Source organism: Strigops habroptila, chromosome Z, assembly GCF_004027225.2.
Source record: "Strigops habroptila isolate Jane chromosome Z, bStrHab1.2.pri, whole genome shotgun sequence".
In the NCBI taxonomy this organism is placed as follows: domain Eukaryota; kingdom Metazoa; phylum Chordata; class Aves; order Psittaciformes; family Psittacidae; genus Strigops; species Strigops habroptila.
Genome location: NC_044302.2, coordinates 90,188,871 through 90,205,862, shown reverse-complemented (window position 1 = coordinate 90,205,862; position 16,992 = coordinate 90,188,871). Strand labels below are relative to the sequence as shown.

General features: G+C 40.2%; 1 protein-coding gene across 2 annotated transcripts in view; it reads right to left on the bottom strand.

The window, feature by feature from the left end:
- The window catches only part of MTMR12 (myotubularin related protein 12), a 35,644-nt gene extending 19,333 nt beyond the window's left edge, over window positions 1-16,311 (bottom strand). For both annotated transcript variants that reach the window (XM_030469836.1, XM_030469837.1), the window contains exons 1-6: window positions 16,138-16,311; window positions 7,410-7,464; window positions 5,984-6,120; window positions 4,171-4,243; window positions 2,813-2,943; window positions 2,089-2,182 (exon numbers count right to left, since the gene is read on the bottom strand). In XM_030469836.1, coding sequence (XP_030325696.1) covers window positions 2,089-2,182; window positions 2,813-2,943; window positions 4,171-4,243; window positions 5,984-6,120; window positions 7,410-7,464; window positions 16,138-16,197 — 550 coding nt within the window. In that variant the 5' untranslated portion in view covers window positions 16,198-16,311. The remainder of the gene's footprint in view (window positions 1-2,088; window positions 2,183-2,812; window positions 2,944-4,170; window positions 4,244-5,983; window positions 6,121-7,409; window positions 7,465-16,137) is intronic.
- Between the last annotated feature and the right edge of the window lie 681 nt (window positions 16,312-16,992).

Sequence of the window (16,992 nt, the reverse complement as noted above, 5' to 3'; positions counted from 1 at the left end):
GCACTTGGTAAGAGAAGAAAATTGATTACAGCAATTCAGTCTCAATCATTTCAGCTGAGAACTTTTGTATTTCTATTTAGCGACCTCAGCAAGAGTTACAACAGCAGGTTGATTTAGCCTCAGATCTTGTATAATAACCATATAATTTATGGAGTAAATCCAATTGTTTTAGACATCCATCATAATTAAGTTTCCTGCAACATCAGCTAACACTGAAATACCAAACACAGCTAGAATTTCCATGGAAGGTACAATGGCAAGTTGAAACTTTCCACCTTAAGAAGATACAGTAGATGAAAAATTTATAGCTGGAAACAGAGTATTACTAATGAGCTCTAAGGGACAACTTAAGATTTTTAAGAGTATCAGACCTTAAGAGGCCTAATAATAAACCCCTATTTCTAAATTCTACTTGGTTTGTCCCGTAACAACTTCATAAAGAGCAAAACCTAGGCATTATTGAAAATAGTTACTAAAATATGAAAGAATTCTGGCACAACTCTTCAATGCTATAAAAACTAGGCCATTCCCACATTTACTTCATCTATACCTGGAAAAGCTGATAGTCTTTCTGATGTCTATAGTTCAAACTGAACACCAGCCACAGAGGGAGCCTGAAGGAACTACCTGAGCCAGCAATATGCCCATGCAAAGGCAGACAATGAATTCAGGGGCTGCATTAGGAAAACCATTGCCTATAGGTTGAATGAGGTGAATGTTGTTCTCAGCTTAGCACTGGTGGGACCTTGCCTGAAGTGCTGTTGTCCAGGGCTGGGCTCCCCAGTACAAGACAAGCACAGGCTTGCTCGACCAAGTCCAGAGAAGGCCTACTAACATCATTAAAGGGCTGGAAGGACCTGATATGAGGAAAGATTGAGACCTAGGATCATTCAGCCTGGAGAAGAGAAGGCAGAGCAAGGGCACAGAGGGGCAAGAAATCTTTCCAGTGTGATAAACACCTGACTGGGGGTGTAAGCAGGGGAGGAGAGTAAAGAAGATGGATTTAGACTCAGTTGCATTCAGTGACATGACACAAGGCATTGTGCACAACCTGAAGCACAGCAAATCCCATTTAAACATGATAATAAGCTTTTTCACTATGAGGACAGCCAAATAATGAAACAGGCTGTCCAGAGAGGTTGTGGACTCTGTCCTTGGAGGCATTCAAAACCCAACTGAAATGACTTGGTAAGCTTGCTGTAGTTAAGCCTACTCTAAAGAGGGGCAGATGAACAGGAACATGACTAGATGATCTCCATAGATTTATTTTAACCTCAAAGGTTCTGTAATTTCTTGATATATTTTGATAAGTGTCTGATTAATAACTTGGGTACATCAAAACTTCCCCTTGTGAAAGGAATAGGTGTTCCTAGTGCACTAAGGATCGGGTTCTTAATTCAACATATTGCTATTACTTCAGTTGAAGTCTGAACTTTGAAATGCTAAAAAGTGCACTGACAACTTTTTATCTTGAATTTTGCAGCTTACTATATAACTCAGCCAAGTTTGATCAAGTGGGAAGATTATGTAATAAGTTAGCTATAAGAGGAAGTCAAATGTCTACTGAAATCTTGCTATGCAAACCTATGTGCTTTTTTTGCAGTTGCCTAGGAGAAGCAGATCACTTGCAAATAAGAGCAGAAAGGGAAATACTTTGTGAGATGTCACTGAAAATGTAACAATTTAAGAATTAAGAGCAAGATATTTGGTTCACTTCAGCAGTATGGAAAAAACACACTGATAAAATAAGCAAAATATTTTCGAGATGAGAAAGAAGCTCTGACTCTAGTCAGAGGCACATGAAAAGTATTTGCACATATGTAAGCTTTCAATCCAGTGATGCTACTCTTGCTTGGAAAGTTCCTATGTAACTATGTTGAAGGACACAGAAAGCAACAGTAGAAATTTAGAAATTTTTTAGCAACAAGTCTAACAATGTATAGCAACAGAAAAATTAATCTTCTGAGGCCATCTGCCAGCAGAGCAGAGTCATAACCCAAGCACAAACTCAGCTACCAAGCATCCCAGACTGCTTAAGGAACTAACAGTATGCAACAAAGACAAATCAAAAACAGAAAAACTATTTACCTGTGTTGTTTGGGGCAGCTGATGCATAAGAGAACAGAAACAAGCGTTTAAGCAGCTTAGGAGTCTGGCTATGGTGAAGTATACCACTGACGATCTAGGAAAGGACCAAAAGTTAACACCCCAACACAGAGCAAGACTGTCAACACAAAAAAACATTTTTACCAGCCCAGTTTTAAACAAAACTGTTCAATGGGTTCCATCCCCAACAGCTGAAAACTGATTGTTAGAAAGCTTTCTCCGTTGTCTGCAAGATACTGTTTCTACTTGGCTTAACAACAAGTATTACACATGTTCAACTTCCAAAATGATCCTTATTATTTAAATACAGGCAGTAGACTCCTAGTTTGGAGTTCAAATTAATCTGTCAAAAGAACTTTAGTTATCAGGAAACTAACTGTTTTCACATGGAAAAGGCTGAAGTCTAAAATAATAAGGTTATATATCACAAACAGAACAGCTTCACAAGTTTGCCTGAGCTGATTTCATATAGTACTCCCATTTTCTTCAAAAAGCCAGTGCATCCGATCTTCAACTGCTATACATAACCATGTTTAATGAAGAAGGTGAGCTACAAACCAGACTTTTATTTTCTCTCTCAATTGGGAATGATCAGAAAACACTTCAAGTTTAAGGAATCTCTCAGTGAATTTCATCCCTCCCTCACCCCCACAACTAAACACTCGACACTAAGCTTAATAAAGAAAAATAAAGTTACTACACTTACTCTTTTCACTTCCTCTTCTTTTGTGTATCTCAGACAGAAATTAAATACCCTAAGGTCTTTACAGTAGATAATTAACTTTTCTGGGTATTTTCTCAGTTGTCCAGTTAGAAGTTTCTTTTTCTCATCATAAACTGCAAAATTAAAAAGTCTAAGTAAATATCAGAAAGATGTCTGTTGATAAAGCTACCCCTGCTTGACTCTTCAAAATCTGAAAGAAACTAATTCAAGCCCAAGTTTTAACAAGTCAAAACACAAGTCATAACACAGACTGGCAAGCTCCTGTGCTAATATACTCAAATTCATTTTTCTTAAACCAACTCAAGGTACTTCCTGCAAGGTAGAAAACAAACTTGCAGAAAGCCAGCTGCTGAGTGATTATTTCTGTTCGCATTCTGACTGCATAGTAAGTTCAAAGTTCTAAGATGCTCAAAGAGCATATTTTAGTAGTTTTGCCCAAAGGAAAGTCAAACTGAGATAATTCCATGTTCCTAAAAACTACTTATTTCTTTTAAACCACCACAAAGTCCCCAGGAGAGCCCTTTGTTCACTTCTGTTTGAGGATATATATTTTCAGTACTTCAAGTGCTGCCAGCTAGGCCGTTGTATATGAGACTAAACAGTGTCTTATAACCAGCTTTCACTAGTCTCCCCCTAGTCCGCTCCTTCACAAATCCACACCACCATTCATACACACTCTAAATACTCTAACACCTGTCCAAGATCAGGCTTCTCAATAAAGCCTTTCCTACTATTTACAAGTGACCAGCCCCATTCTTATTTAGCTTTTTTAGCAATACAGGCATACCTGTAAGCCCTGCTGCAGAACACTCACTGATTTAATTGTAAATTAAAACCTCATTTTCTACCTTATTTGCTATTTTGAAGACACCATGAATCTCATAAAACAAAGCTCCCTTAGACAAACAAAACATTGTTTGGGAATTTGCTATCTGCACTGCTCTGCAGTGCTATTGCTCAAATGAAGTGAACATCTCCATACTTATAGGAGTAGTCAACACACTGGAAGATCCTTGTGTACCAATCTTAATCAGAGACTTTTCAAGGTACACTCTTCTTTGAAGCATGGGATTTTGAAGGAATTGTTTTGTCTATCCCAACAAGACAAAAATGTAGCTTTAACAAGCTTTAGGGATAAGACTCAGTTCTTCTATATCTCTTATCTGTCATTTTGTCATTAAATATATCTGCATCTGTTTTTACTAGACTACCCATTCCTGGTCTCCACAGTGTCCACTCTATCAGTTTTCCAATAAGGACGTACATGCACAAAGAGCACAAGACTACAAGACACTTAGAAGTTGGAGGCATGGTAAAACAGGATGGGAAAGCTGACTTACCTCCATAGATTTGATCTACACATTGCAGGGTTATGTCATTTTCTCCTACAATCTTATTCTTAAATTGTGGCTCCTAGAACATGAAAAAAAGTTATTAGAAATATCATACTAAGCAGTAGCACCTTAACACAAGTGAATGATGTGTTCAGAATGTATTTTAATGTCAGAACTACTTATTTTATAAGCTGTTTAAGGCAGAATACTGAAGAACAGTTATTAAAATACTGACAGATGCAGGTTACATAGGCATAGTTTATAAACCGCAGATCCAGTTTTATTTGTCTCAGCCATGCTGAAACATAGATGGAGTTTTTATTTTTCAAATAGCTTCAAAGCATGAATTTCTACTGAGAGTCACTTTTCAAACTAGAATCACTGCAGTAAACAGGAAATACAGTAACTTAATGTAATCCAAGCCCTTTTATGACAAGTTTCCTGATATGGGAACCTGGCAGAAAATAGAAAATCTCTTCAAAGAACAAGTATCCCAAGAATATTATACCACAACAGCCAGATTTATGACTGGGTAAATTATTTTATCTACTATTTTGGCAAACTAAGTGATTTGGGGCTCCATTCACTCTTAGAATTCCATGAGTTCAGAGTGTAAAAATTGTACTTGCGTGATGCCACAATTAAACATTGTTGTTATCTATTATTGTTATGTATGCATTATTACCAGAAGGCTGATGTACACTACATCAGCAAATTACATTTTACATGAAGACAGCTGTGAGCAGAGTTAACCTCATTCAAGATATTTCCACACCCATAGTACTCTGAATCTGGTGACTAATACTGAACTTCTGTTAAGTGAAATATAGTTGACTTCACATGCTATAAACCCAAGATTTAAAGTTAGTGATAGAACAGAAATTACCACGGTCACTACTGACTTTAGCACAAATCTCATGTGATCTGTGCAAAGGGCTCTGCAGGTCCAAAAAATCTGTATTTGGCTGCAGAAGCGTTAGTGTAACATTTTATCTCCCTGAAACTTTACCTCAAGAAACTACCGACTACAATCAAATCACATTCTTCTTCACTGTCAAGATCACCTTGCACTTGAGAGCCATACACTAGGCTCTCCTTCACTTTTATCACCTAAATGGACCAGACTGTTTCAGATACTTAAGTACATCAAAAAAAGGTGTGGCATTACCAGCCCCCTTTGACAGCTCTCTCTGAGCACCCAAACCAAACAACATTCAACTCACTTCTAAGATTTGGCAACTTTTTAGCTTTTGTAATGTTTGACAGCTCAATAGTATCAGATTTTTAAATCTTTGCAGTCAGCATCTGACTTTGGATGGAATAATTCAGAGCTTTACTGAGCCACACTAACAGTTAAATAGAGCATTTCCACTGAGTAAGAGTTCACTGAGTCTTGTGTAGCCCTGAGATGGTTCTGCACATGTAGCCTAAAGTCAGACACAACTGTACAACATTGACAGTCACACTTCTGCAATTTGTACTAGACAAGCAGTCAGAAATCAGGTTTAAACAAACTGTTACTCTTCAAAACAAGTCACTCTTTTAACTTAATCTTCACAAAATTACCAAAGCATAAGATATAAAGAGTTATATAAGCTATCTCTAATACAGGCTTCCACTGTTTTTACTTAGATAGTCATTATAGTTTGAGGAAGGATCTGCACAGACCAAGCAGATACAGACTGTTAAAATTAATCTGCACCAATTAAGACTGTTTTAGAAAGCTATATGCATTCTGTATCCTTATATAAGGGATAGTCAGAGATACTACATGTCTTCAGAGCCTGTTTTGTCATAATTAGAAGACTTGTCTTCCTACATTATCATCTGAAGCGGAATCATCAAGGAAAGCAATCTTGAAGTTTGTGCACACAAGTTTCCCATAAGTGCCACGGTTTGAGCCATCTTCTTGTATGTATTTGTATACTGTGCTTGCCTCGCAAAGCAGCAGTTCACCTGTACAAAAGAAACACTGATTTGAAACATAACTGACATTTATAATTGAATTATTTAAACTGTTATCCTAAATTCAGCACTAACTTCCTCACAGCTTCTCATATGAGGAGATATTTCATCACTGTTACACAAAGAGACAGCTCTTGGAATCCGTACATTGAAAGCCTTCCAGGTTATTAGTATTACACGAGATGGACTGAACACTGTTCAACTGCACACACTTAGTTCTGTAACCAGAAATACCCCTACCGTGGTCTGCTCTAAGTGGTAGGAGACCAACATGTGGAGTTGCAAAGACCAACCATATGAGTGTGTACTCAAAAAAAACCCAAACCCCACCAAAAGTAGTTTATACAGTCAAACAAATCTAGAACTGTTCCAATTTTCCTTACTGTTAAACTCTAAGAATGCTGAAACATTTGATTTGATTATTACAACTTTATCATAGTTAATTTTCCATAGCTTTGACTGGAGATACTGCGTATTTTACAGGTCCCACGGCTATTTTAAATTTCTTAAACACAAGTTTACAGTTCTAATCTTCAAGTTAACAGGAAGTGAACTTCAATTTTAAGAAATTAAAACCAGATTTTAGTAGATATAATCAGACAGATTTTCTCGGTCTTTTCTATTAAAAAAAAAAAACAAACAACCAAAAAAACCAAAAAACCACCAAAACCAAACAGAACAATACTAGCTTGTTCTAAACTTTTACTCATATTTATCTTAGTAAGATCATCTTTCCTGATCTTGGAAAACATTTTTTAAAAGAAAGAATTGTAAATTAGAAAAAAAAAAACCAACCAAAAAACCAAAAATACAAAAAAACTGAACAGTGAATGAGGCATCAAAAAGCCTAAGTAACTCGTAGAAGCAAAGCAACTAGAAAGTAAGTTTCTGCTAGTTATTGGCCTTTGGTTCCCCAAAAAACCCCAACAAAAACAAAACACAAAACCACCCAAATTAACCTTCTCAGAAATAAGGCTAACTGAAGTATAGACAGTTCTCCACATGCAGCTTACTTGAAAATACTGTACTCAAAAATTCAAATCTATGGAGTTTTTCAACATCCATGTAGATACAGACATTTAAAACATTTCAATCCACGTGTTTCAACCCATGTTGAAACACCACCCCATGGTGTAACCTATGTTACACCAAACCTTCTATTTTACTGCTTGAGACACTGATGTCACTTAGGTGTTTGTTACAGACATTGAAATATTTAAATACTGTTTACATGATTAATTTTATTCTTTAATTCTAATAATACAATATACAGCAGTTACCTGGTAATAAGTGAGGATTTACTTCTTTTTCTATGGGTTCCTTTATGTGTATTTCCTAAAGAGAGAAAAAGTAATTATTACTTTGCGAAGATTGTACCTTCAACACATGCTGTAAATAAAGCACCTTCCCGCTTAAATTCCTCACATTGTAGCAAATAAGCAAACTAAAACAAAGGAAAAACTTCCTAATTTAAGGAAATAATTTTGCAATGTGCTCCTTCGACTACAGGTCAGTAGACTGCTAGCTAAATAATTAAGTCAGTGGTTTGACACCCACAGTGTCAGTTACATGCAGCTGCGAACATAAAAAAAAGGAAATGCATTATGTGTGTAACTAACTGACAGAAATAAAGCATTTCCAATAATTCTTAAGTTCTCTCAGTACATGTAAATAAGCATAAACTTAGTATTACAACACCATCTCCCAGAGTTCATTCATAAGCTTTTCCACACTTACTATTTGTTTCTAAGGTACCCTTCACAGTTTTTCAAGCTTCATCTTTCATTATCTATTTTTTTATTTTCTGACACGTATTATTGCAGCCAAAGTACAAAAGTTACTAGATTATAGGGAAGTTACCAAGATTATAGGAAAAGGTATTTCAGAATCTCAGAGTCAAGAGGTAAAAACCAGCCACAGGATATCCTTTAGTTCGGACACTAATTCCACAAAACAAACTTAAGTTCTCAGCACCACTTATTCTAGTCTTAAAGCACTGATAGTTGAGCTAAAATCTCCAGCTGAAAGATTATTAAACTAGAGGACATGCTACACCTTTCCTGCTCAGCCAGTTCAGAACTTCCTTCTCCAAGACCAGATGACTTTACATGCATTGAAGTCTTTCTGGAAAACTATTAGTTAACTGGAAGCCCCCCTGGGGCCACAGCAGTAAGCACAGTAATTTTAGTTTGTCATCAACATTGACAGTCAAATATTGCAAATCAAGGCAAGAAAGGAGACATAAGCAATAACAGGTTTGCTGGATTATATACAAAGAAACAAAGGCTCTTCTGAGCATAAAAATAATCCCCCTTTCCCATTCATATAAACACTTGCTCTCATCACTCAGAAGACCCAAAACAAAGCTTGCAGGCTGCACAGCAAAACTGAAACCACCAGGAAACCATGCTATGAGAACAGTAGAAACATTCAAGACAGGTTGAAAACAGGCAAAGATTATAAAATTAAAGAGGGAGTGGTGTGAAGAAAGAAATCTGTAACTACAGCTGGCAGCTAGTGCAGAAACCAACACAGTTTGCTGCCTTGGACTTCTAAGTGTGGATGTTGTAAATTTTAATCAAAGTTCATGCTTGTTAGCTAAATAATTTACTATGCAAACATGGCTCAAGCTGAACACTGCTGCCTTCAAAGAAATACATACAGGTTTACCAATGTGCCTCTTCACCACCGGTAGCTCAAAGTAAAACCAAAGCTCTAAACTAAACTTCGGGTTTACTAGCGCCTTTATGACTATGCCTTCTATTCTTGTAAGACTATTTCTGTGCAACTAAATGCAACACTATCTGCTCAAAAACTGTATGCCAACAATCACTGCTATAGAACAGTAAAGCAGTACACTAAGTAGGTATTTTCCCAGTAACTTTTACTTTGGAAGATACCACAAGGCATGTAATAACTACTGCTTATGTGTACATACTGCCTGAATGCTTGTACTTATTGCCATGAGCACGAGTTTATGCAGTGTTGGTAGATAAGACCTAAGGAAAAAAAATTGACCCCAAGTAAGTTCTTTGAGCTTACATGGTGTATTTGTTAAAATACAATGAACCTTTTATAGCAGATATCACAGAGGCAAATAATTCTGAACAAGTGGTTTGGGTTTTGGTTACAAGTTAAACTGGTTATCTACTGAAAGGAATTAGAAGTTTAATTAAATAGCATAGCAGCAGAATAGAGACCTCAGTCAAACACTGAGATCAGCTTGTAATATCCAGTTTCACTCTTTGTTGACAAAACCCCACAGACCTTGAAGTGCTTACTATAGGCATAATTCCTATAACATACAACAGCTTCCAAAAGCCAAGACTCCAGAATACTTCTGTTTGAAAGTCAGAATTTATGTTCCTGTAATGAAACCATATTTTAAATATGATTCATAAATATGCACTTTGAATAGCTAGAATGTGAGCCATGAATATTGCTAAAGAATCCATGCTGCTCATTTTCCAAAGGAAGATATTGCAATACATTAAATTCTACTAATGTCACTAATGTCACATTTTGCATTTGTTCTTTTAAAAAAGAAGGCACAGATCTTTATGAAGAAAAGTTGTTAACTCACCCTGAGTCAGTGCAAGCTGTGTGGAAACCCATAAGCTTAGCTAACATCTCCACCCGTGTTTCAACCTTATTGTTCTAATAGATTTCAGTTTGGGGGCAACACAGATTTTAGGATTAATTTAAGAGCCTGCAGACACTAAAATGCATCCTCCTCAACAACTCAGCCACACAGTTCATACTCACCCACCCCTTTGATCCCTGGGTTTGTCTGACTACATGGTGAGGTAATTCCGTTTGTAAGATCAGCTGGAAAGTCTGTCCTTGTGCCACATTTGGTTTTGTTGTTACTGCCTATTGTTAGCAGAACTGGCTCATCAACAGGTCAGATGAGCACAGGAACAAAAGAAAGGGAAGCAGCAGAAGCAAGTCTGTCCCTTTTCACAAGCTATTAAATCTACTCAGACCTCAAGAAACTTCACCCTCTGACCATTTGTTGAAGTTAAGCATGCAAACACTTTCCATATATGACCACTGAAATCCACACACACCTCTAGATACTTCTTCATCTGTAGTTTCCCTGTTCTGAATGCCTCAAGCAGCATCTTGGCACTTCTTACTGAAGATACAACACAGGAAGCACCACTACCAGCAACAGCTAAAAGCAAATACCAATATGACATGACACAAATGAGGAAAATTTGGATTGCCTTAGAAGTTACAGAAAGAAAGACCTCACCTTTGCTGAAGGTTTTATAAAACTTCTCTCTCAGAAATGATTCTCAGCTGTGCACTTATTCTACATTCCTTTTTCCAGGCTATCAAACAGTGGTAGGCGATACAGCAACACCCCATCATTATCAATTGTAACAGTACAGAGTACCAAATCATACCAAAACTGCAGGCTGACGAGATGTCACACCATACTATTTCATAATGCATCATCCTTCTTGTTAGTTCAAACCAGCTCTACTCTGCTCTCATGACACCTCATCCGGAATACTACATTCAGCTCTGGGGACCCAAGACAAGAAAGATGTGGACCTGCTCAAGTGAGTCCAGAAGAGGCCATGAAGATGCTGTGAGGGCTGGAGCACTTCTGCTACGGAGACAGACAGAGAACTGGGCTCTCTTCAGCCTGGAGAAGAGAAGGCTCTGGGGAGACCTTAGAGCAGCTCCAGCGCCTAAAAGGGCTACAAGAAATCTGGAGAGAGGCTTTTTACAAGGGCATGTAGGAAGAGGACGGCTTTGAACTGAAAGAGGGGAGATTCAGGTTAAATATTAGGAAGTCCTTTACTGTGAAGGGTGCTGAGGCACTGGCACAGGGTGCCCAGAGAAGCTGTGGCTGCCCCATCCCTGCAGTGTTCAAAGTCAGGCTGGACAGGGCTTTGAACAACCTGGTCTAGTGGAAGGTGTCCCTGCCCATGGCAGGGGGTTGGAACTGGATGAGCTTTAAGGTCCCTTCCAACCCAAACCATTCTATGATTCTTTAAACGTCAGCTGATAGCACTATGAAACCTGCAATTGCCAGGGAAAGGAGACACCATGCTTCTTACAGATCTCTGGTTCAATAAAGGGGAGACAAAACAATAAAGACACTGTTTTTCTAAAGGAAAACCTCTTCTTCTTGGCTTTTACCTGAGTATAGGGAACTACAGAGTTTGCAATACCCAGCGACTACATTCAGCTCTGCCCCAAAAATATATTTAAAGTGGCTAAAATATATTCCCCAAGTCTATCTAGGGAGACTTGTCTTCCGCAAGTGCTGAAGCCTTAGAGAGCCACCATGTGTGAGACATCATCAAGTTAAATGCAGCAAAGTCAAGTAGCAGTTATGCTATATTGATAGGGTCCTGAAAGTTAGGGCAGGAGAGGGATCCCAAATGATTCCTGCTTTTAGTCCTAAAGCCTTACCACAATTGAGAGCAATTTCTTACCTCCCACTCTACAGAGAGGTAAACAACTGTGGCCAGAAAATAAATAAAAAGTGAAAAACATTCCCCAGATGCCAGAATCCAGATCTTTCCAGAGGATTTTTTTTTTTTTAAATCAGTATTGCAGAATATGTATATAGGTCTACTGATGCTGGATGTTGCTCACCACTCCCATCAGGGAGACCGTGCATACAGTCTGCTGCAGCAAATTATATGCTGTAAACTCTGAACCCACCTCACCATTTAGTCATAGCTGGACATTTGTGCTAGAGGTAATTCCAACAATAAAAACCAGATTTTTAGTAAACATACTGGGAAAAAAAACCAAAACCCATTATTTATTAAATTCAAGTAATGAAGGAACAAGTTATCTCTTCTTCATATCAAGAGCACTGTCTGAAACACATTCTTTCAAGGCTGACAGCAAACAGCAGTGCTATGAGAACACAGGCTATTTTAATGTTGTTATACAGTTTTCCACAAGTGATTTCTCCACTGGGAAGCTCTACACCATGGTGAGGCTTGCTGTGAACATCCATTTTTTCTTAAATCCATTTATCATCATCCATTTATCTCCATCTTTTGTAAAAGTAAAACTGTAGACTGAAGTATCTGCAAGTTGGTTGCTCCTACAAGCAAATAAAGTATTGCTGAGTAAAATAAATCAAACTTCTGCTAACAGTTCCACTCACTGAAATTTCATGCAAAAGAGGAAATACCTGTGTGTATGCCTAGCATATAGTTTGTATTCAGAAATGAACCACGATATGTTCTTCCTATTTTCTGAAGGATTATGTCTTGGTTAAACAAGCCTAATTCCATGCTGTGTGTCATACAATCCAGAGGATATACTTACTACACTTTTATTAAAGTACTAAAAATAATCTCTAACTGCTTGTTTTCCTTCCTTTCACAGCTCCATTATCCAACAGCCCAAAAGATCATAGAGCATGTTTTCCATGTTTGTTTCATCTTTTACCTTTTCCTCTTTCCTTACATTGTACTGTCCATCTCCCCTGACATCAATGCCCAGCTTCCCCCATGCCAGTCCTGAGCCCAGCTGTCTGCTCTGGTAACTCCTATTCCTTACATCACCCTTCAGTTCCACCACTCCAGTTTAGGAGGGGCATCATCCCATTTTAAAAGTGATCACTACAGAACACACAACACCCAATACCAAGATTTATAAGCAAGCAGAATTTACAGTGGTTATGAGCCAACAGCAATGCCTAGTTTAAGAGACAAAGCGCAAGAGGTATGAGGGTTACCCTCACAACTCAGCAGCCTGAGGTATACTCCAAATTTCAAGGAGAAGCAGCATGAAGCAGAACAAGCTTATTAAGGGCTAATACAAGAACTAATATCCTGTAAGTAACATGAAGGATCTAACTTTTAAGAATGCATGTACAAAGTAGCATTACTTTTCAAACCAAGTTTAATATCTGTATTTTATTCAAATCAAAATTTTTAAAGAAAATATGAACCTTGTAAATGCTTTCAGTTTTGAAATATTAAGAGTTAGAAATCATGAAGTAATTTACTGGTTCTTGTTTCTATGTCTCCACAGACAAATATTCCTAGTCTGTGATCAGACATGTCAAAACATTGACTTTATACCCTAGCATTCACCCCACTTCCTGCAGGGTAGCCAAGTCTGTCCTGAGCGGAAGTGTGTCATTAATATCAACATCCTACGGTCTTGCTCTCAACAGACCACTGATTGATCTGTGGTTCCATACAGCAGAGCATAACTACGTTATATTTAGTGAGATGTCAAAAACACTGCTTTTCCAGACATTCTGGTGTTTCACAGCAGAAATTACTTCTGTTCCTTTAACAAACAGCATTTTCCATTCACTCCTTACTTCCATCTTGCCTATACTAACATGAATAGAGTTCCTGTTTCTTCTCATACTCAAATAAACCCCAACAGCAGCTTGAAGCTAACTTGGTTTTATTTTTACAAGCATTACCCAGTGTGTCCTTAGGTACCAGAGGATGGACTGAAGATGGGGCTAGAACAAAACTCAGCTCTGCCTTTACACCTTCTTATTCTAGGGCTCCTCTAACCTAGAAGCAGCAGTTTAAGGTCTCAAACAACTTTCCAAGTGAACAAGGACAAACCCAAAGAATTTGGAAATTGCAAGCAAGGGGGACTACAGTGTAACGGTGGAATACTGCCCCATACTGCATAGTGGTTGGCAGAAAAACTTGCTCTAAGTCAGAAGTATAAACAGATTTGACGTAAGCCTCCATAATTTTACTGACCATTAACTCAGATGCTCGAGCCTCGAGTTCATGGAGTCCCTGAACTGCTGTTTCCCACCTTTTAACCTGGTCTAATAAGAGGAAGCATCGCACTGAACATACCTGTCACCTATGATCTTCCACAAGTACCTGGCAGTTACCCTATCTTGATGAAAGGAAAGTTCCTGGTTGACCAAACTATATTCCACATAAGAGACATAAAGTATTTCCACTGTTCTATCAGTCTAGCTGAAATTTTAATACTTAACTACACAAAAGTTAACATGTACAGGAAATTTGTGTTCAGAAAGTTATTTTTCTCAGGCGCCTACAGAATACGGTTCCTTGAGAGATGCTCACTTCTGTTTATTTTAGGATATCTAATAAACATGCTTCTTCCAGATCCCCAAGTAGCCTCACAGGTTTCATCATACATTTAAAGCTTTATTTTTAATCCTCATAAAAACCACTAAAGCCTTCAGCTTCCCGTGTAACCACTCCATTAAGGCAGTCACAGGCTGTCAAAAAGAGAACACCACCCAACAGAGGAAAGAGTTAAACTTGCTTTACTTGCTACTGGCATCAGACCTCAGTTTCAGAGCTTCTGAAGGAGTGAGACAGACACCAATTCTGTGGTAGAAGTCAGGTCTATATTTCAAAGCTTCTACTGCAAGAGCCCATGAAATTCTTAAATTTAAGCGTATAAAGGAGACTGTTAAAAGCAGCATGAATACATATAGAGTGAATGACTACAAGCTCCAGTGCATCAGGATATTTCATTAAAAGCCTCATCTTCCAATACTAAATACCTTTGTTATTCTTCCAGCAGCCACTAGGATCATATTTGAAGAGACACATTACAGTAGTTACAATCAAGTTAAGGTACTCCATTATTCAGTATCTTACTGCACTACATATGTATTTGACTTGTACTTTTCCCACTGGCCATTTTTTTGCAGCAAGCTTTAATCATTCAGCCTGTTTAAACGGTGAAGTCTCTTTCAGTAAGGCCAACAAGAGAAGTTCTTACTTTCACAAAATTCAGTTCCTTGAGCACACAGGTTTTTGTATATTTGTGCAATGTACTTTCTTAAGGTGAAAGACTGATTGCACACAGAAATATATTTGCTGACTCCAGAAATACTCATACCTATCATTTACGTCCATTTTCACTGGGAAATACAAGGAATAGAGAACTTTTAAAGTAAACTACTGAAACACGTCACCAAGGCTGAACAACATATAAAACCAGAGTTGCTATCAAAGGACATAAGTTTTGAACAACATAGCTGACTCCAGCCATAACAACTCTACATTGTTATTTCAGACTCAGTGAAAAACAAAAGTCTCACGTTCTCCAAGGTCCTATCAGTGACAAACTGTACCAATTAACAAGATAGACAAAAATCTCTTGCTTAAGAAGCTGTCAAGGGAATTGAACTACTAAGAAGAACCAGTTTAACACAGACTACAAAGAACTAGGAAAGGGATAAAACAACCCCACAAATGGCAAGTTTTCATGCAGATTTGTCTTCCTAGAAAACAGCTGTTTGTCAGGAATAAGGATGAAGGAATACTGAGTAACAATACTGATCTAATACCATCTGCTAACAACATGACCTCAGTAAATCGAGTCCAAAACCACTTTAGTCAAACTGCCAATGTAAGTTTCAATAAATAAGTGAAAGGACAACAGGAAGAACAGTGTGAAAGATATGAACAGCCAAGAGTCCAACATCGAGCTGTTAAAGTCACGCAGGGCTTTAGCGAAAACGAAGACTTTACACAGAGCGAGCACACACTGGGCGTGAAGTGATGTTACGGGACATTAAGAAAAACAGGTTGGAGAGTGCCACCTTACAAGATGAACAGTCACGATGACATGCGGTCGCTGCTTACCAAAACTATTCGAGTGAAGTACCACAAAAACAACCAGCTAACACATGACTTGCCAACTACATCTTTAAAGCTTTCTGGAGAAGCAACAAGCAAGACGCTTCCCCCTGGTTCCCGGGGAAGCAGCACACCGAACAACGCTCGCACTAACCACATTCCCGGCCCCATCCCACGAAGCGCGCCACAACTCCCCAGAGAAAACTCCCGCTGCACACCCGGCAGCTCCCCCCCGCCCGGCCCGGCCGCTCACGGCGGCTCCTGCGGCCCTGATGGAACCCCCGCCGGGGCGCGGAGGGCCCCCCGGGGCTGCGGCAGCCTGACAGCCCCGCGCCCGCCTCTCCTCCACCCGCGGCCCCTTCGCTCTCGACACCCCTCAGAGGCGGCGGCCGCGCCCGCCCCGCCAACCCCGCACCTCCGGGCTGATGTAGGACACGAAGGAGGGCTTGGCCGCCCTGGCACCGCTGCCCAACATGGCTCCGGTCGCCTCACGTTCGCCTCTGGAGCCCGCGGCGGCACCGGCACCGCTTCCCGGGGCTCCTCCTCAGGGGTCCGCAGCAGCGCGGGCGGCGGTATCCGGCGCACGTAACCGACCCCGCCCACAGCCCGGTGCCTGCCCGCTCCACCGCGGCCGCCGGCCATTTCTAGGCACCGCCTCCCCTCCGTGCCCATTCTCATTGGGCAGAGCAGCTGTCAGTCATAAGCGCGCTCTCCTCTTATTGGCCTAGAGAGGGCGTGCCTGGAGGAGGCGGGGCGGTGGCCGGAGGAGAGGGATGCCAGCAGGGGCGCGGCCCCAGCCGTCGGGGGGCGCTGTTCCCCGTTCCCCCGCCGTGGCGGGGTGTCCTGTGCCGTCCCGTCCCGTCCCGTCCCGTCCCGTCCCTTCCTGTCCTCCCGTGTCCTGCGCCGCGTTCCCGGTGGATCCGTGCGCTCCAGGGAGCCCCTGAGGAGGTGTCCCCCTGTCACCTGGGGCTTCCGGCAACCTGGTCCAGGGGAAGGTGCCCGTGTCCGTGTCAGGGGGTTGGAACATGACCCTGCAGTGGGTACGTGCAGCCCGGAAACCAACTATGTGCTGGGCTGCATCAAAAGGAGAATGACCAGCAGGTCGAGGATGGGATTCTGCCTCTCTGCTCTACTCTTGTAAGACCCCATCTGGAGTGTTGTGTTCAGCTCTGGGACACAGGAGGTTCATGTCCCTGCACAGGAGAGGGGGTCCAGAGGAGGCCACAGAGATGCTGCGAAGGCTGGAGCAGCTCTGCTCTGGAGCCAGGCT